The sequence below is a fragment of the Jaculus jaculus genome, chromosome 6 (genome assembly GCF_020740685.1).
Source record: "Jaculus jaculus isolate mJacJac1 chromosome 6, mJacJac1.mat.Y.cur, whole genome shotgun sequence".
NCBI lineage: Eukaryota > Metazoa > Chordata > Mammalia > Rodentia > Dipodidae > Jaculus > Jaculus jaculus.
The window spans coordinates 160,786,129-160,807,914 of NC_059107.1; the positions used below are offsets into that span (position 1 = coordinate 160,786,129).

The 21,786-nt window shown below is 45.0% G+C and overlaps 1 protein-coding gene across 10 annotated transcripts in view; it reads right to left on the bottom strand.

The window, feature by feature from the left end:
• The window catches only part of Efcab6 (EF-hand calcium binding domain 6), a 224,086-nt gene that overhangs the window by 116,777 nt on the left and 85,523 nt on the right, over positions 1–21,786 (bottom strand). For 9 of the 10 annotated variants that reach the window (XM_045151826.1, XM_045151827.1, XM_045151824.1 and 6 more), the window contains 2 exons: positions 19,577–19,701; positions 13,750–13,898 (listed from right to left, as the gene is read on the bottom strand). In XM_045151826.1, coding sequence (XP_045007761.1) covers positions 13,750–13,898; positions 19,577–19,701 — 274 coding nt within the window. The remainder of the gene's footprint in view (positions 1–13,749; positions 13,899–19,576; positions 19,702–21,786) is intronic. The other variant, XM_045151833.1, reaches the window with a different exon arrangement.

Sequence of the window (21,786 nt, forward strand, 5' to 3'; positions counted from 1 at the left end):
CTTTGAAGGATCTTTATTCTCTTAAAAGTGTTTGATTTTGCCAGGCGTATGGCATACACCTTTAATCCCAGCACCTGGGAGGCAGAGGTAGGAGGATTGCCGTGAGTTCAAGGCTGCCCTGAGATTCCATAGTGAATTCCAGGTCAGCCTGGGCTACAGTGAGACTCTACCTCGAAAAACAAAACAAAACAAAACAAAAAGTGTTTGATTTTTTTTTTAAAGAAAGTATTTTTGTGGACCGGCCCCAAAATTAGATGGATTTCTTTTTAGTGGAGTTTTATAAAGTTTTATAAAAGTGAAGCTAATTTTTAGTTAGGCTTTTGCAATGCAAAGGTAAATAAATGTCTTTATGCAAGAGACCTGGTCATAGGATGAAGTGGCAAATGGCCTTAAGAAGCATTTGTTTTTTATCAGAAAAATGGAAAAAGAAATGTTTTAAAGTTTAATACTTTTAAATAGTTTTTTTTTTTTTTTACAAATACATACTGATTTGGTCTTTTGATTCTATATTCTAAATGCTGTTGAATACCCATTACTTTTGTGCTTTAATAGAATGAAGTATTTACAAAAGCTCTGAAAATATTTTTATAAAACCTTCTGAAAATGCATACCAAAGCTTTCCAAGAGAATTTTACAATCAACCTCATGTAAGGGCTGACAGGTTCTGAGATACAGCAGTTAGTTGAGGGAGTTTTACGTTAGAGACTATTTTGTAATGTAGCGAATGGTACCTTTATAAGAAGAGTGACTCGCCAATATATTTTTATAGCTAGTCTTTATAAATTCTAATGTTGAGTTTTAGTGATTATGTTAAATATTTTATGTAGTTTGTTTAGTGAAAATCTGCATCTCATCCTTCTCATATTATGAGAAAGTTATCAGATTGGCTAATATTTGAAATTGTAAGTTTTATATTGAAATCTAAAGTTCAAAATGTCAGTTACACAAGTGTTAAGCTCTGTATTCTAATTTGTATACACCCTGAAACTGTACTGCAAAACCATTGTGCTTGTTTCATATTGTCATCTGAAAAATTAAAGAATATTTTATTAAAAAAAAAAGAATTCAATTATTGGGGTTAGCAGAACAATAGCCTTTAAGGTGTCCATATCTTAATCCTTGGGGCCTGCTGACTGCTTCTCTTGCATAGCAATGAGGACTTTGTGCATGTGGTTGAGGGTGGACCCTGAAGGCTGCAATGGAGCTCAGTGGTAGAGCATTTGCCTAACATGGGTGAGGCCCTGAATTTAATCTCCAGAAAAAATAGCCCCAGCAACAACAAAGGGTGGGCATGGAAGTGGGATGTCTGTGTCATCAGATGGTCCAATCCAGTCACACGAAGTGTAAAAGGGGGAGAAGCTGCGACCACAACGTGGGTAGAGGACAGACACGGAACACCAAAGCCAGCACCCGGCTCGGGCAGGCTGCTCCCCTTCACTAGTATCTGACGGCTGCACGGGGACGGGGTAGGCAAATTCTTAGCCTATGTTGAAGGGACTGAAAGAGCATAAAATAGGGAACAAGATAGAATTTCTGGAGAAACTGCTAGGTTTGCTGTAAGCCCAACCCCCTAGCACAAAGGGCGCTGGGAAAGATGCTGCCACCCTCCCCCGACCCCACACAAAAAATGGGGGGAAAGGAGTTTGTCCCCTGGGAGGCTGTAGCTCTGAAGCTGAGCCTAACCGGGGACACAGATGTGGATGGCCATGCCCAGCTTTTTGTGGGTTGTTAGGAGTCGAACTTGGGGGTCTCGGGCCTCCTTGGGCCCTCATGCTTAAGTAGCAGCTTTTTACATGGGTTGAGAACCGGAACTCAGACAAGCACCTGCCACTAAGCCATGTGCCCAACCCCACTCTTACTGCCCATCTTAATTGGACAGAGGGAATAATTTCTCAAATCATTTTATTAAGCTGGGCAAGAGAGTTTAGATTTTATTTTTTGATTCTTGTAGTTTTAACCTTTAGGAAGAAGGACAAATGATTTAAATTTTATCTCTTAGATTAAAATGACATACATTTGAAATGTTTTCTTACAATGCACATTTTACAATTTGTTTGCAATGTTGGGATTGAACCAGGGCCTCATGCATACGAGGCAAGCACTCTACTACTATGACACATTCCCAGCGCAGGGTTGTGAGTTCTGATGTGTCTAGCTGCATGGAGATTCCTACCTTCGGGATACAGAACAGCCCATCACCCCCCAAAACTTCATGTTGCCCCTGTGGAGACATGTCTCTCCATTTCTGACATGGCAAACCTCTACTCTGTCCTTCATGCCCCTCCCATCCCTTCTGCCCCTTCAAGAATGTCAGACAGCACCTTCCCGAAGCTGCCTCAGAGACTGGCTTCTTTCCCTTCGCATAACACTGCTGAGATAAATCCTCTTTAAAAAAAAAAAAAAAAAGATTTTATTTTCACTTATTTATTTATTAGAGACAGAGAAAAGGAGAGAGAGAAAGAGAATGGGCACACCAGGGCCTCTAGCCACTGCAAATGAACTCCAGATGCATGTGCCACCATGTGCATCTGGCTCACATGGTACCTGGAGAATCGAACCTGGGTCCTTAGGCTTCACAGGCATGTGCCTTAACTGCTAAGCCATCTCTCCAGCACCAGCTCGTTCTCTTTTTGGCTGAAAGTATTCCATCATGTGGAGTTCCATCCAGTTTATTTGTTCTCCAGCTGAGCCGCACTACGGTTGCTCCCCACTTGGGGTGACTGTGCATAGAAAAGCTATGAATACCCATGGGCCGGCTTTTAGTAAATACTTAAACCACAGCCAAACAAGATCAGGCTGTTATAAATATACACTCATCCTAGTAAGCTAACAAAAAAATATTAATCCTAAGTTTCTGAGCCAAGGGTAGAAGGTAGTTAAGGATGCTCTCCACTAGCAGCATGGGGTGTTCTGACTAATTGCTCATGGGGGTTTGAGAGAACAAAGCAGGGCTGGAGAGAAGGCGCAGAAGTTAAACCCTGGTGGCCTGGGGGCAATTCCCTCGTACCTACATAAAGGCAGATGAACAAAGTGGCACAGGCGTCTACAGCTCTCTTGCAGTGGCCAGAGGAACAAAAGAAAGAAGGCCTTTGAGATTACCCCTTGGACCAGGGTACCCCAATGCCACTCCTTGCCTCTTGGACCAGGGTACCCCAGGGCCACTCCTTGCCCCTTAGACCAGGGTACCCCATTGCTGCTCCCTGCGGAAGCTCAACAATTTTCCACCTAACTCATGTGGCCCAGTCCAGGCTACTGTGCCCATGATGGAAGCCAGCAGGGCCTCCCTTGTTAGGAATTGATATCTTTAGTGCTAAGTCCCTGGCATACGTCACCTAGATTCAGAAAACAGGTTCAGAACCAGTAACTGTGCCAGTATGAGGAGCTCAACCTCTCTAAAGCCATAATAAAAAAAAAAATAGAACGGTTATTTTTTTCATGGATGAACTTTGGTAGACAGATCTTGTACGGTAGAAATCTAGATTGATGGAATAGAATAGGAAATACACATTGGACAAGATTATGAAGAAGTTAATATGTGGCAAAGCAGACATCAAAATAATGGGGGGGGGTTGGGAGATGGCTCAGCAGTGCAGGGTGCTTGCCGTGTAAGCATGAGGCTTTTCAGGCTTTGACACTGCCAACAACAGAACCCACAAAATGGCCACTGGCATCTGTAACCTGTCTGCAGTGCGTGGAGACTGGAGAATGCTAAAGCTTGCTGATGGAGAGCAGCTCTGAGTTAAGGGAGAGACCCTGTTTCCAGGAAACACATGGATGAGGAACAAGAGAAGGGTGCTCACTGTTCTCTTCTGGCCTCTGCCTATACTCTCATCGGCATACACATATGAATCCATGCATACCACACACCAAACCACACATATAACATTCGTTCTCTCTCCCTCTCTTACACACACGCACACACAAAAAAATTCATTAAAGAAGCAACAGGGAGAGAAGGGATTATTTGATAAATGGCAGGGAAATAAGTTATCTATTTGGGAAAAAAGCTTTTCTTTAATTTGGATCTCCAAGTCTTTATTATATTTTAATGTTTAGTTAGCATTCAGAGTTTTAGGTAGCTTTATGGCATTTTCAAATGCAATTTGTTTTAGTTGTGCATATTCAATTTATATTACAATGGATTAAAGTGTTTCATTTTAAAGACTAAAAAAACAAGTGGGATAAAATGGAGTTTTTAATCAAGCCCTGGTAAGAATGGTGAACTAACAGATTTTTATAAACGGAAGACATTCCAAAGAAAAGATTAATGCATTTGATTATGTTAAAATATAAACTTGAAAATAATGAGTTACCATGCTAATGAACAGGAAGCAGCAGGCTGGGAACAGTCCTCATAGCTCTCATGACAAAAAGGGTTATCTTTAATAGTTACCTAATTATAAAACATTAAACCAAAAGGTGATAAAATTAAGTTTAAAACCCCATCAGTTTGGGTCATTAGCCAATTAGAAAATGAAGATTTACAACAAGGGGGGCAGAGTCACTGCATGGGCACCGGGAGCCCAACCTCAGCATCACCCCAGGAGATAGGAATTTAAGCAACAGCAGGCACTATTTGACACCTCATAGGCTATCAATATGTAAAACAACATTAATATGCAATGCTGGGGACAATGTGAAACACTCACAATGTGTTGATAGCAACGTAGGCTGCTAGGTTTGAGAGAACAATTTGGCAATCATCATGAAAATCACTGAAGTGGCACGTGGTACAAATCACAAAGAATAGGTGATCCAAGGCTCTCCCACCCCCACAGAGAGCTCAACTAGCAACTCTCCACAATTATGTCACCTTGGGGAAAATCCCCTGACATAAGGATAAGCCTGACACACTGGCATGGCTCAGCAGGCAAGAGCACTTGCTGCTCAAGCATGAGGGCCGGGGAGGGTCTTACTGGGCCTGAGTTCCATTCCCCAGCACCCACATAAACAGTGGATATGTCATGCATACCTATAATGCCAGTCCTGCCTGAAGTGGAGACCAGAGAATCTCTTGGGCTTTCTGGACTGCCAGTCTGACTCAAATAGCAGCTCTAGGTTCAGAAAGAGGTTCCATCTCAAGGAAATATGTGGATGGGTGTAGCAGTCATGTTTGCACTGCTGGCAAAAAACACCCAACCAAGAGCAGTTTGTGGGGGGAAAAAAGTTTTATTTTTGGCTTACAAACTCGAGGGAAAGCTCCATGATAGCATGGGAAAACGATGGCATAAGCAGAGGGTGGACATCACCCCCTGGGCAACAGCAACAGGAGAGTGTGCCAAACACTGGCAAGAAGAAGCTGGCTATAACATCCATGAGTCCCCAATAATACACTGCCTCTAGAAGGCTTTAACCCCCAAATTCCCAGCAGATGGGGACCTAATATTCAGAATACCTAAGTTTATGGGGGTCACCTGAATCAAACCACCACATTCCATCCCGGCCCCTATAAACTGATAACCACACATGATGTAAAATTCAATACATTTGGTCCAACTTAAAAGCCCCCATAGTTTTTATCAATACTAATGATGCTTAAACATTCCCATAATCCAGGTCTTTTTTTTTTTAATTTTTATTTATTTATTTATTTGAGAGCGACAGACACAGAGAGAAAGACCGATAGAGGGAGAGAGAGAATGGGTGCGCCAGGGCCTCCAGCCTCTGCAAATGAACTCCAGACGCGTGCGCCCCCTTGTGCATCTGGCTAACGTGGGACCTGGGGAACCAAGCCTCAAACCGGGGTCCTTAGGCTTCACAGGCAAGCGCTTAACCGCTAAGCCATCTCTCCAGCCCAATCCAGGGCTTTTAACTGAACTATAATACCAAAATATCCCCCCAAATCCATAATGACACAGAATAAACATTCACACTGCAAAAGATGTCAATTGGCATAGCAAAGAAATATCCAACCAATACAAGATTTAGTCAGGGCAAACATCAAACTCTGTAGCTCCAAGTCCAACAAATCTAGTCAATGACAAGTCTCCAAGTCCGATAATTCTAACCAGTAACAAGTCTCTGGAGTTCCAATTGCACCCTTCCAGCTAAGCTATTCACAGTCACAGAAAACTTCACCCAGTGCTGGTGGCACTCCTTGGAAGCCATGTCACAGTCCTTACATTTCTACTGGGTCTCCACAGCAAGCCATGGTTCATACTCATGGCTCCATTGGGTTTCCACACAGGTAATCCAACAGCCCTTCTTCATGCTGCCCATGGCTATTTCCAAAATATAAAACCATGTTGCAAATTTGATGACCCTCTCCTTCCTATATTTGTTATACTCCATAGTACCAGGTGGGCTGCCAACTGTTAATCTAGGGGGGAATAAAGCAGACTTTGAAGAACAGGACAATTCTTCTGCATTCAGGCCCCTTTAAAAGACTGCATTCTTCCTGTTGTCCCAATGCAGGTCAATTGGCCCAATCTCATTATAATTTCTCATGCAATTGCAGCTGGACGGGCAGAAGTTTTGAACCAAAAATTTCATTTCTGTGCCATATCCCTCTGCTCACACTAGTTTATTTCTATGCAATGAAATCCTGTACAGCTCAGGACACAACCATAACAGCAAGCCTCTCACAAAACTGCTTCTAGTCCAGTCCAGGCAAAGCTCTTTCTCACCCTCATAAGCCAAACCTCATAGTCCATAGTTCTTACTGTATTCAGGTCTTTCAACTCTGACCAGAACAGTCCATCAAGCTGTACTTACAGCACTGCATGACATCTTTTAGGCCAAGGTTTCAAATCCTTTCAAATTCCTTCTTCAAAGCAGTCCCAAAAGACCAAAAGCCACAGAATGAGGTTTTAGCATCAATGATTTCACTTCTCAGTACCAACTTTACTGTTGTAGTCAGGTTCACAATGCTGGCAGAAAACACCCAAGAGCAATTTGTCGGGGTAAAAAGGTTTATTTTGGCTTATAGACTCAAGGGGAAGCTCCATGATAGCAGGGGAAAATGATGGCATGAGCAGAGAGGGTGGACATCACCTCCTGGCCAACAGCAATCATTGAGTGTCAAGCACTGGCCAGAGGAAGCTGGCTATGACACCCATAAGCCCCCCACCCAACCATACGCTGCCTCCAGGAGGCATTAATTCCCACATCGCCGTCAGCTGGGGACCCGGCATTCAGAAACTGAGGACTATGGGGACCCTGAGTCAAACCCCCACAGTGGGTGACAGAAAAGGACACCTTGTGCTCTCCTCTGGCCTCTGCAGGAGCACACATGGGGCATGTGCATTTGCATACATTCATGCACACACCATGCCACACATATGATACATACATGTACACAAAAGAAAAAGAAAATAAGGGCTGGGCGATGGCTCAGTGATTAAAGGTGCTTGCTTGTAAGCTTGCTGATGATCTGAGTTTGAGCCTCAGCACCCATGTAAAGCTAGAACAATGTGGCACAGATGTCTGAAATCCCTATGTACCTACAACAGTGGGAGGCAGAGCCAGGAGGATCTGAAAAGCAACAGGACCTGTCTCAAGAAGGAGGAGGGAGAAGAGAAACACACTGAGGTTGTCCTCTAACCTCTACATGTGCTCAGTGGTACATACATGTACACACACACACCCTCCTCCCACTACCCTTCTTTCTCCCCCTCCCCATCCTCCTTCCCATTCAATCCCCCCTTCTTTTCAACAATTCCCTTTTATAGTTTGATGTGTTTTTTTTTTTGTTTGTTTGTTTGTTTTTTGCCCTCATCCATGAAATGAAAAAAATAAGCATGGAAAACGTAAAAGAAAGAACCTCCTATTGATGGACAGCATGGCCTACCCCCAAATCAACATAGCACCACACAGAGAAAATGGCCAGGGAACACAGAACCAGGGTGCAAACCCATTTCCCCAGCACCCCAAGATGCTTCCCAGATAACCCTTTCCTTACCTCACAGGGAAGAAGGGAACAGCACGCCCAGGCTGTGTGGTCAGGTAGAACAGAGCAAGGATAGAGCCCACAGCAACTACCACACAGAGCGCGGCAGGAGCCTGCAAACCTGCCAGCAGTCTGTGGTGGTTTGAGTGTGGAGCACCCTCCATAGCCTCACGTTTGTGACCAAGCCTCATACTTATTCCCCAGCTGGAGAAGCCTTTGGGAGGTGGAGCCTTGCTGGATGAGGAGCGTCCCTGGGGGTGGACTTGACACTCTACAGTCCAGCCCTGCTTGCCTTCACTAGCGGAACTCACTCTTGCTGCATCCTCCCTGCTGAAGTGACAAGGTGTGGAGCCTGGCTGTCTGCTCATGCCATGCCTTCCCACGATGAAATTTCCCTTTGAAACCAGTAAGCCAAAATAAACCTTTTCCTTCCATAAGCTGCAGCTGTTTTGTCCCAGTGAGAAGGTAACTGCTGCCAATGCTAATCATTCGAGGGACCATGTACCCACCCACACAGCTGAGTTGGTCACTCCCATGAAGTAAAGGGAATATCTGCTTGGCTGGAATCACTAGATGACCAGCCTTCCAGGCCTTGGAACAAACCCTCCATACACAACCACAGCGGAGAATGAAAGCAAGGAGAGGCCAGTCACACCACATCCAGGCATTCAACAGCAGTTGGTGTGACCATCAAGTTTCCTACCAGTCTACCCTGCCACCCAGCACATTTTCAAACAGAAGCGGCTATGCCCTCCATACCCAAGATTCCTCAGCCCTGCCTCAGAGTGCACCCCAAGGCACTGCAGAGGCAGCCGTCACCTGTGCATTCCTCCTGAGCACAAACCCATCAGCAGCTCACTCCCACCTCGGGGCCCCCACAACCTGCCAAGTTGTTGCTCTCAAAGAGCATGAGGAGCTTTAGAAAACTCACAAAGCAGAAATTAACTGTCACACTCCCAAATAAACACTGGTGAATGAAGAAAACAAAAGGGAAATTAAAAAAATATTTTGAGACAAATGAAAATGGAAATATAACATACCAAAATATGTGGGATGCAACAGAGGCAGGTGTAACAGGAAAGTTTAACATAATCAATGCCACATCAAAAGAGAAGAAGAAAAAGGGCTGGAGAGATTGCTTAGTGGTTAAGGCATTTGCCTGCAAAGCCAAAGGACCCAGGTTGTATTCCCCAGGACCCACGTAAGCCAGATGCACAAGTTGGCACATGCATCTGGAATGTGTTAGCAGTGGCTAGAGGCCCTGATACACCCATTATCTCTCTCTCTCTCTCTCTCTCTTGCTCTCTCACTCAAATAAATAAATAAAATACTTTTAAAAAAAAGAAGAAGAAGAAAGGAGGCTGGAGAGATGGCTCATTGGTTAAAGGCACTTGCTTGCAAGGCCTGACAGCCCAGGTTCCATTCTCCAGTACCCATGTAAAGCCAGATGCACAAAATTGTGCATGTGTCTGGAGTTATTTGCACTGGTTGGAGGCTCTAACTCATCCATATTCTCTCTTTCTCTCAAATAAATAAAAATATTATTTTAAAAAGAAGAAAAATGGGGCTGGGGAAATAGCTCAGGCAGAATGTGTTGACCTTGCAAGTATGTAAAAATGATGGGCATGGTGGTGTGTGTCTGTAATCCCAGAACTTGGGAGACAGAAACAGGAAGATCCCTCAGGATCAAGGCTACACAGACTAGCCTAATTGGTGAGTTCCAGGGCAATTGAGAGACCCTGCCTTAGAAAAAGTAGATGTTGTACCTGAGAGTGACACCCAAAGTTATCCTCTTGCCTCCATATGCATGCACACATACATGTACTCTCATACACATGTGCCCCTGCACACACATGAAACATGTGCACACATTAAAAACAGATCTACAGTAAGTTACACTTAAGCATGAATGAGACAGGAAAAAGAGCAAACAAGCTCAGTGTCATAAGGCACAAACACCAGAGCAGTAAGAAATCAACAAAGAGTGAAAAGTGCTTGAAAAAGATAAGTAAAACCAAGAGTTGAATTTGGGAGATTTTTGTTTGAAATCTGGAATACTTGCATTTACAGTGAGAGATCTGGGGAAGAGATCCAAGTCTACACAAACTTCATTTATATTTATACACACCTCTTGCACACGGCCCGAGGCTATTTCACACACTACTTCTCGTGTGCTGCGTTTTGACAGTGACCGTCAGGTATGGGATTTCCCACTTGGGTGTCGTGCTGGCATTCAAAAAGTTTCAGACTTTGAAGCATTCCAAAATTTGGATTTTCAAATAAGAGATGCTCGGCCTATGTGTAACTCATAATGCCCACACTGGGGCGTTCGCTCTGCTATTGCTTCTTGTGTCCTGTCCCAGTGGAATTCTGGGTGAATGCAGAAGAGGGGTGTGGACATGGGTCCCTGACAAGCAGCTTAGCAAGAGCACGTCCCTGAGCACCGTCATCACTCCGGCTAGCCACCGACCGTAGAGCTACTTGTTACTTCTTCTGTAGTTTATCACCTACTACGAAGTCTAACAGAGAAAGGCACTCAACAAACGTTCACTGAATGATATTTCATGCACACATTACAATTACAAGTTATGATGAAGCCAATATGAAAAATGCCCACAATAGACATTTCTATGTTAAAAACCAAACTGTAAAAACTGTAGGTGCACCCTGACTACAAATGCTAAAATTGTGTATATGTGTGTATGTGTATTTGTGTATTTGTGTCTCTGTGTAACTACAAAATGGGAGAGAATGGAAAACATGAAAACTGTTAAGTAAGGTGGATGGTGACTTGTTTTCATTAATTTGAATAATTGCTATTGAATTATCATGTGCATAATTTTGAAAATGAATGAGAAACAGCTATATAACCTTCAGCTGTCCAAGGAAATGAACTGTACAATGGAGCCATTTACTGAGCCGAGGCAGGATCCACTCCTGGGGCTAGTTCTGTTTTACACTGTTGCAGTCTGGGTCGCATTGCTGTTAGAAATCACCTAACCAAGAGCAGCTTCTGGGAAAAAGAGGTTTATTTGGCTTACAGGCTCGAGGGGAAGCTTCACGATGGCAGGGGAAAACGATGGCATGAGCAGAGGGTGGACATCACCCCCTGGCCAACATAAGGTGGAACACAGCAACAGGAGGGTGTGCCAAACACTGGCATGGGGTAACTGGCTATAAAGCCCTTAAGCCCGCCCCCAACAATATACTCCCTCCAGGAGGCATTAATTCCCAAATATCCATCAGCTGGGGAGCTAGCATTCACATCACCTAAGTTTATGGGGGACACCTGACTCAAACCACCACATACACTATGGAAGTCAAGGGGTCAGGAGGACACAATTCTCTCTCCCAGTGTGCATGGTGTCATGAGGGAGAGTGCACTCTTGGGACTGGATCCCACTGTGCCAGCTCAGTGCGGGCTTGCCTTCCCCTTCCCTCAAGCCTCTTCTCTAGGTGACCCTGAGGCATCATCCCCTAGTTACCCAGAGTTCCATGGGACAGCCTCCATTAGCTTCTACCTTGCTTCCCCCAAGATGGTTCTCTGACTTACTAGACTGAAAATCAAGTGAATTGCAGGGGACTTCTGACCTAGATTTTGATCTCCATGTGTCGTGTTTCTCACTGAACGGGACCAGGGTCTTGGAGAGATGGCTGATTCCTGTCTCTGGCAAGGGACGGACAAGGCGTGCCTGAAGCATTTCCTGTATCACAAGTATCACAAAGCAAGAAGTCACACAAAGACCACAGGGCCACAGCAAGGACACAGGAGCTAGCCTGAAAAGGCCCTTGCTGGCCAGGGCGGAATAACTGAGACTCCATAACGAGCATGGTGGAGCATGCCTACAGTCACATGTCAGGCTCAAGGCCAGCCTAAGCTGCACAGTGAGACCCTGCCGGAACAGCGTGGAAGGGAGGGAAGGAGGAAGGGAGTGAGGGCAGAAGGGAAGGACGGAAATGTAATGAATGGAGACATACCAAGTACGCTTAAATTTATAATAAGTACTAAGAATATTAGGTAAGAGAAGATAAACGCTCAGTGTTCCCTTGTGGAGGATACTAGAGAACCAACTGCTTGGCTTGAGAAGCAGCTGAAAAGCTGGAAAGATTGTTCAGTGGTTAAAGGCACTTGCTTGCAAAGCCTGAAGGCCTGGGTGGGGTTCCCAGTACCCAGGTAAAGGCAACTGCACAGAGCAGCGCATGTGTCTGGAGCTCGTCTGCAGTGGCACTAGATCCCGGCGTGCTCATTCTCATGTGCTCTCTTTCCCCTTGAAAATAAATTAAAAAAAAATAATAAAAGGAGCCAAGAAAGGGCTGAATCAAGATCAAGGCATCCTGACCCTTTTTTTTTTTGCACATGCACATGCATGTATGTGTATGTGTGTGAGGTGTGTGCACATGTGTGCGTGTGCATGTGGTGACCAGACATCCTTAGGTGTCTTCAGGAACTCAGTCCACCTCTTCTACACACAGGGTCTCTCACTGGCCTGCAGCTTATCAGTGATGGCTGGACTGGCTGGCCAGTGAGCCCCAGGATCCTCCTGTCCCTACCTCCAGCACTGGGATCACGGACACATGCCCCACTTCTGGTAATGTTATGTGGGTGCTGGGGATCAGACTCAAGTCCTTCTGCTCGTGAGGCAAGCACTTTATCCATTGAGCATCTCTCCAGCCCACTCCTGCCTGTCTCGTCCTGACTGGACCACACTACTGTCAGACAGCTGGCGAGGAGCAGTTCTCATTACAGAAGCGTTCCAGATACAGCAGAGGTGACAGACTCTCACAGCCCCTGGTGAGAGCTTGGCTCTGTGTCTGACAACATGGTGACTACCATTATGGTGATCCAAGTGCACAGCCCCACCCACCACGCTCATGAAGTACTCTTGCGTAAAGCGGACAAATGCAACCAGGGCCGTGGCTCTGTACTTGGACCGATTTTGCGCAGGGAGCTGGGGAAGGGAGAGAAGGGAGTGGGTGAAATGCCTCTGGGGGTGGCAGTGGTCAAATCCAGGTGGTCAGAAACTGCACAGAACAATCCAGGTGACTTCTAAAGCTGACAGCTGGGGCTGGAGCCTATAGGTAAAGCGGAAGTATGGCTCAGTTAAACAACAGCAGTCTACAGGCCTGACGTGGATCCAGACCCACGTGTATGGTAAAGGAGGGTAGGAGAGGCTGGGGACGTGACTCAGCAATTAAAGAGACTTGCTTGTGAGCCTGTTGATCCAAGTTCAATCCTCAGCACCCATGTAAAGCTGGATGCAAAATAGTGCATGTGGCCATGAACTCAACCCATTATGGCCGTGGGGGGCAGAGCCAGGAGAATCGGGGGGCTTGTGGGCCAGCTATTCAGTGGCAAAACAAGTGCGACACTCTCTGAAAACAGAAAATGTGGACTACACCCTGACCTGCACATACTTGCTGTGGCGCTCACACACCCACGCCCGGCACACGGAGACACAAATACTGTAACAAAAGACAACAGGGGGTCAGCAATCACAGTTGAGCCCTGGCTAGATTTACTCACAGCACTGACAATTCTACTCGGCATTAAGACTGTGGTTTCGCGTTGGTGATAAAAGGAGTTTGTATCTTTCACCAAGAAGAACCACGATGCCTGATGCGCATTTCACAAACACCGGGGCTGAGGAACGGGTAGAGACTGGCCAGTGATGGGCCCCCGACGCCAACGAGTGGGTTCACAAGTGGATCTGTCGTATTTATCTGTTTACTTTTGTATATGGTGGAAATTTTCAATAGTAAAAACAAGGTTTAAAACACTAATAGAAAATGAATGAAGCTCTTCCTTGTTCTCACAGTGGATGTTTGGGGTAGGCCCGTCAGGGCAGCAGTGGGAATCTTACCTTTTCATTAGCTGGATAAAAATTCTTCTTGGTAAGTAGTGTATGAAGGTGTCGAGGACAACTTTTAGGTAATTCAAAGAGATATAGCCACCTTGGGAGGGGTCCCCTGCACTCAGGGCCTTTTCAATCTTTTCAAACGACCTCAAAAGCTGCAATGAATTAAAATGAGTGTCACACTCATCAGAATCAACAGCCTGGAGCCACTCAACCATTTATTTCATTTTTACCAAAACCCCCTCATAGTTTCCTCTCCAAAAATTGATCAAAAAGGTTACTGTGGCAGGTACTGAACCTCAAATGTTTAATTGATGAACTCACTACAGAATCTCATGCCTACTCACAGCTGACAACACAGACATGTTTCTTAGGGGGAAAAAAAACAGAACCAACCATGGATCTACCTTGAATTTCAGCACTAAAAATACTCAGTGGCTCTGCCAGTTTGATACATCTTTCTTAATATGCTTCCAGTTGTTCCCTGCTGTGAGCCCACGCAAGCGTCTCCTGACAAAGTCAGGCCGACCACACACATGAGCTGGTGGCATTATATAAAAATAGAAGTAGCTTTTGTGGTAAGGAAATTTATTAATATAAAGATTGCATAAACATAAACTTTGAATACTTCTTAAATTGATATTTTCTTTAAAAAGAGGAAAGTACAAAGAACCCAGGTTAATGAGCTTTGCCTATGGGATTCCTAAGACATAGTTAAGCAAGTAGGTTAACCATTGGTTTTTATATAACTCATAGAAACACTATGAATACTGTTTTTATTTTCAAAGGCTCTCCTGCTGTTTATTGTTGGAGAAATAACAATATTCTACAATACTTCTAGCTATCCCAGTGTGTTTGAATTTGGTTTTGTGTGCTAACTGGGATAAGATGATAAAGAAAAAAAAGAAAAAAGCCACCAGCTTGGTGTAAGAGGTGACTGACTGTTTCTGAAAGCTTCTAAAATATGGACACATCCATGCAAGTGTCTCCATCCACCAAAGGAAGTGGTCCCAAGTGTGCATAGCCATCCTGGAAAGCTTCCAAAATATTTAGAGACCCAAGTCTCTGAGAAAGGATATTAGCTTCTTAGAAAGTTGCAGAAAATTAACCCAACATGCATCTGGATTTTGTCCCTGTCTTTCCAGGAGGAAATTGCATCTGATATATCTAGGAAAACTCACTCAGAGAAGCAAAATTCCAGCATGGAGTAGGGTCTTTGTGTACTTAATGGGGCAATAAATTTCATTTTAATATCTTAATGGCATTTGGTCTTCAAAAAGGCTTTTTCAGGAGTGCCTTTCTAACCAACTGAGTGGACAGTGAAAAAAAAATAGCACCTTGGTGACATGGGAAACCTTGTTTGTAAAACAAGTCCACAGGCTTAAGAAAAGTGCAAGCAATTAGCAAACCATGTGACAGAACTGGGTCCTTGGACACCTTATCAGACGCAGCTCTGCAGATGCCGCTCTGAGAGCTCCCCACAGTCACAGTCAGTCACAGTCCCTGCCACATGGTTTATACAAGTGGAATCACATGGCACTTTCAGTTTCATGGAGGTTTTCTTTATTTAACAATGAGTCTTGAAACTTTTCCTGTAAGACCTAGTACATGTGGATGAGGTGAGTTTGCTATCACACCACTGAGGGACCAGGGAAAGCCACATACATTTTCTTCTCCACACGTTCAGTTCTATAAGCATGTCCCCACACCCACCTCAGTGAGACGCAACACTGGTGGCAGGGCCTGCATCACGACAAAAGCAACCCGCAATGGCTCAAGGCTCGTGCAGGACGTGACACACAGGACACTGCCATGAGGTTAATAGTGCATGCTGCGTCCATGATGTGGGTGCGACTCACACTAAGCACCAGCAAGATGGGAACAAATGCCTTTGCAACAGATGAACATACTACAGAGAGCCCAAGACAGACAGAGAGACAGACACAGAAACAGAAACAGGCAGGCAATGTCAGGCAAAGGACAAAGAACCCAGTGTGAGAGAACAGCATAAGGAAGATATAAACACATCCCCACAAAAGTCTCATGCTATAAAAATGAACTCAATAAACATATGAATTCATTGAAAGGAAATCCTGAAAATTATAAAACAATGAAAGAGATGAGGAGGGACATGTCAGCGCTAAGGAAATAGAAGATAAAAATAACATCATTACAGGAACTAATAAAATTATAAACAGTGAGAAGAAGGATGGGGTTTTAAATAAACATTAAAGGAATGGCTTGAAAGTATTTCAAGGCAGAGAAGTAGGACAAAAGGATTGAAGCAATTTGAGAGCAGATGATGGCTATCGCGGAGAGACCAGGACAATAACACAAGGCTGACTGGGAATACTGCTGAGGAGGGCCTGGGTGGTGGCTGGGCAGATGGTTCCGTGGGTAACAGCACATGCGAGAAGAGCATGAGGCTCTGAGTACCATCCCCAGCACCCACATGAAAAGCTGGCAGTGGCCATTCTTGGGCCTGTATGCCAAGGGCTGTCAGCGTAGACAATCAGAGATTTCCTGGGGCTTGCTGATCAGCCAGTAGGACTGAAAACAGCATTACAGGTTCGGTCTCAGGGAGACAATGTGGAAGAGCAAAAGAAGGCATCCAGTGTTCTCCTCTGGTGCATATGTGCACACACCGCATCCCGCCCACATCTGTACACGCATATGCGCAAACACCGCCCCCCCCCCCGCATCTGTACATGCACATGCGCACACCCCCCATCCCACCCACATCTGTACACGCATATGCGCACCCCGCCCACATCTGTACATGCACATGCACACATGCCACACCCCACCTGCATCTGCACATGCACATGCGCACACACCACGCCCCGCCCACATCTGTACAGGCACACACACCATGCCCTGCCCGCATCTGTACACGCACATGCGCACACCTCACACCCTGACCGCATCTGTACATACATATGTGCATACACCACACCCCATACATGCCACACACACAAGGGAAGGAGGCCGTGATTTTAGTGTTAATCCAACACAGGATGTCACAGGTTCTCGAAGAACTGAATCTGTATGTAAAATAACACCCAGTTAAGGTGCTTGCCTGTAAAGCCAAAGGACCAAGGTTTGATTCCCTAGGACCCACATAAAGCCAGATACCCATGCAACTGGAGTTCATTCAGTGGCTAGAGACTGTGGTGCACCCATTCTCTCTCTATCTGCCTCTCTCTCTCTCTCTCTCTCTCTCTCTCTCTTTCTCTCTCTCTCTCTCTCATTAATAATAAAATATTTTAAAAAGAAATACTTTGGATATCCACACAGTAAAAGAAAACCAACCACAAAAAGAGAAAGATAGGACTGAGCCCAGGCTCTTCACAGCAACACCCCAGGCCGAAATCCAATGGGAGAAGATTTACTACGCTGTGAAGGAAGGAAAGCAAGATGGAGCTACACCAGCCAAGTCCAGCTGGGGGCTGAAGGCGTGGGCGCATGGCCTCTGAGGTGGAGAAAACAAAGAGAACAGAGCACCCATGAGCCTTTCTTGAGAAAATTACTTGACAATGAAATCCAGCCAAACAAAAATAAATCAAAATACAGAACTTAGAGAGGGATGAAGTGTGGTCAGCGTTGAGTACAAGGATATGATTAAATCCATCTAAGTCTAAAACAAAGGCAAAATGGCTGGGAGAATTATGATACTTCACAGAATGCAACTATTCTAAACTCTCAGAAGACAGCATTAACAGCGAAAATTGTGAGGAGAAGGAGGGGCAGGGAGGAACACCCAAGTGCCAGTCACTTGTCACTGTCACTGAGTTCCATGGCAGGCAGCCAGCCCTACTGTCTGCGGTGAGAACGTCCTTCAAAAGCGTCATCACTTCTCCAGCTCGCAGTTGCTTTCTTCGTCTCTTCTGTAGTGCTAACGTCCCTTCAGGGAACTTACTATGTCGGGTGGGAGATAGCTACCCAAAGTTCCCGTGTGTGCCATGTCACCGGGGGGTGGACAGGACTGTGTGGAGGGCTAAAAGCTGAGCTGCCGAGGAGCACTGCTTACTTTAAGCTTGGCAAGTCCTCCACCCTCCTGCCTCAGTATGCTTCCCTAAGACTGAGATGAACAATGGCTGATTCGTGAGCCACACACCGCTTGGCCCATAGGAAGCCGCATGTGAAGGGCTAGTCATGCTGTCATATGAAAATGAGGCTTGCTTTTCTTCTGGGAAAGCCAAGGGATTTAAATGGAACATTTTATTTTTTAGGAGTGTGATTTCTTTCTCTCTTTCCTTTTCACCCCTCCCCTCACTAAATAGGTCTTACTACATAACCCAGGCAGCCTCCTGCCTCAGCAATCCCAGTGCTGAGCCGCTCCTCCCAGCTATGACCTTACAGAACTGTTTCTCTCTCGCCACCCTGCTGAACAGCTATTCGTTCACACATGAATAGAAAAAGTCTAGGCCACGGCCACCGCACACGCTGTAACTGGACGGTGAATGCTTTACCACTTTCTTTCTTGTACTTCTCAGAATTGCTCACGCTTTGGGGATGGTTGTGTATTGTGTGATGATCATGCTTTATGAAAACAATACAGTCACTGAACACACAGAGAAGACAATCTGTCGATCTACCAGGAGATAGTAATGTGCTCATTTCTCAAGTATCCTTATCAACACTAGCTTTGTTAGTGTTTTTCTCATTGAGATTTTCCTATTGAGAAGGTCATATTAATACACTGTAGAAATTCTGTGTATTTTAGTTATTACTCATCTGTCATTTCTGTTGCATACATTTTGACAAGCTTATCTTATGTTTATACAAAGTTTTGCTATATTTTTTTTTATTTTTATGCAAACTTCATCTTTCTCTTTTGACTTTTGGGCTTTACTGCATGTTTACAGGATAGGCTAGACTTCAGGATCAAATGTCTTCACCTGGGCTGGGATTACAGCTCAGTAGCAGAGAACCACACTCTACCACTGTACCACAGACATTACTGCTTATCCACACTGTTCACTGTAGTCTCAAGACGTTGCTAAACATGGAATTTGGTCTAGGAGGGCTGGAGAGATTGCCTAGCAGTTAAGGCACTTGCCTGTGAAGCCAAAGGACTCAGGTTCAATTTCCCAGTGTCCACATAAGTCAAATGTACAAGGTGGCACATGCGTCTGGTATTCGTTTGCTGTGGCTAGAGGTCCTGGTGCACCCATTCTCTTTCTCTCTCTCAAGTAAATAAATAAAATACTTTTAAAATTTGGTTTAGGGGAAAAGCATAAAGATGGTAATAAGCTCCCCCTAGATGTCTGGTGAGTGAATTAATCCAATAACAATCACTCAACAGTCCACTACCTAACCCCCTATGCATTACTGAAATGCCTCATGTCACATGCAAATTCACATGTGCACACTGACCTGCCATCAGCCCTTCTCGAAAGTTCATCTGAATGTCCACAGACCCACGAGTCCTGCATGTATCCGTTGTCACACCTTCAGGGGAGACTCACGTACAGTGAGACATGGCCTCTACTGCATTGTTTCAAGACACACACATAATCCAAGTATAATCAGGAATTTGAAAAGACCTCTACAGTGATTAATTTCCAAGATGGAGGGTGACGTTACATGTTTTCTTCATGTTACTTACTTGGTGTGTAAGCTGGCCAGAGGATATATTTAAAGATTAACTTCCCGACACCATCTCTATTATCTGTGCATCGCTGTCAGAGGCAGAGGGCCTGTCTGTTTGGGGGAGGGATGGGGGGTCTAAACAAAGCTCAGAGGCACTACCCAGACTAGGGGCGTCCTGTGCTGCCTCCCCGGCTGCGCTCACACTTCAGAAAGCTGCGGCCTCGGCAGTCATTCTTACCTCCTGGGAAAAGATTCTTTCGAGTTCATCTAAATTGAAACTCTTCCAGGTGTCTTCAGATGATGCAGAGCTGGGCAACTGCTCCTTCTTGACATCTCTGGCTTGTTGATTCTCTCCCGAGAGCTCTGAAAACAGAACAGCTTCTGTTTATTCACACCACCCAATGGACTGTCGTCCACTTTGGTGTCACCCAGTCTGGAAAGATGAAGACCTGAGCCAATCAAGAAAAGGAGGCCTGTCTCATTATATTGTGAAATGCTTGGATGAGTCTAGAAAAAATAAAATTAGCCTTCTATACATTATTATATTTTATGATAAACCTAAACGGTGAACTATACACAAAACGTGACATTAAAGCCATAAAAGTGGGAAAAGAAAATTATGAACCCTTACAGACTGCGTCACCTTCATATGAGACTTTCCAAGGAAAACATTAAAGCGAAGGATTATTTAAGTAATGGAGAGGTTTGACGATATAAATATTACAAGGAATAGTGAGAGAAAAACTATTGTTCATAGATGCATAAAAAATAAAGTGGATGGGTTGAAGAGATGGCTTAGTGGTTAAAGCACTTGCCTGCAAAGCCAAAGGACCCGGGTTCGATTCTCCAGGACCCACGTTAGCCAGATGCACAAGGGGGCGCCTGCGTCTGGAGTTCATTTGCAGTGGCTGGAGGCCCTGATGCACCCATTCTCCATGTCTCTCTCTCTCTCTCTCTCTCTTTCTCTCTTTCTCTTTCTCTCTCTCTCTCTCTTGCTCTCAAATAAATTAATAAACAAAATAAAATACTTTTTAAAAAAGCTGATGTAGTGGCTCATGCCTATAATCCCAGTACTTAGGGGGCTGAGGCATGAGGTTTGTGAGTTTAAGGCCAGCCTGGGCTATATAATGAGATCCTTTCTCAATATACATATACATACACACAATACACATGAGGAATGTATGTTTGTTTTCATAATATACATGTAGCTCTTTGAGTCTATAAGATAAATGTAAATATCCAACAGAATAGTTGGGTTAGAGACAGGAAACTCACATGAAAGGAACTTCAAAAAAGTCCAACAAATACATGAGAAGTGCTGGTGCTCGCTGGTAATCCAAACATGTATAAAACAAGTTCACATTTTTTTCTGTTTGTCTGTAGGCAGGGCTTGAACAGAATGATAAATGGAAAAGAAGAGCTAGCTCTGGTTTTTATGTGAAAATAATCAGTGTGTGAACACTCAGATCCTCTTCACTACCTGACACTTCTGGAATAACAAATGCACATGGAGAAGGACATTTTCTGTACTGTTCTAAGAAAATAAACTTGTGACACTCTAGATGCCCACTAATAGAGGATGAGTCATAAACTAATAGTGCATCCAATTTATGCACAGAGACGTGGGTCCACATTCCTGAGGGGGGCAATTTTATGGTAAACTGGTGATTGAGAAAGGGGCAACTGACATAAAATTTAAAATTTTCATTTTAACACTGATGTTGTATATCTTCCTGTCTAACCACCCAGCTACCTAGGTATGCACCAGAAAACATCACCGGGGAGGGCCCTACAGCAAGAACCCTGGGGCCCATGGGCCCGAGAGGGAGTCATCGGTGCTGCTGGCTTGTGTTTGACACTTCCAGGCTTTTGTCAGACGTGTCTGTGCTCCTCTCCCAAGAGGAGAATGAAATGAATCTAAAGTATAGCCATTTTCTTCCCCAAAGCTGACTGTGAAGAATCACAAATGGTTTCCCAGATTTATTTCCTAAAATGTCTGCAAATAAGCTTCAGCCAAATTCCGCGTTCGCTGACACAGTGCCAGTCATCTGGAGTCCCAGCTCTCAGAGCAAGGGAAAGAAGGAAGAGAAAGCCGCCTCCACCCCTCCGCACACAGTCGGTACCTTCGCGCTGTACCATAAATAAAACGCAAAGCCAGTCCTTCGGGGGTCTGGGGTCGTAGGGTCTCTGACCTGACAAAGCTGGCCTAAGGCTCCTACCAGAGTCCTGGCACTTCACCCACTTCCATGCTCTCTGCTCCGGGGTGCTGGGACGGGCACGCTCACATACACAAACACACACATGCGCACAGAGCTAGGGCAGCCCCCACACACTACCGGCTAAACAACCCTTGGGCTCTGGCTGGGGACTGGAGAGGTGGATGAGGCCGAGGCCTGCCTGGGGAAGGCCTGCCTGGGCGCTCCTGTCTGTAGGCAGGCCTGTCGCCGT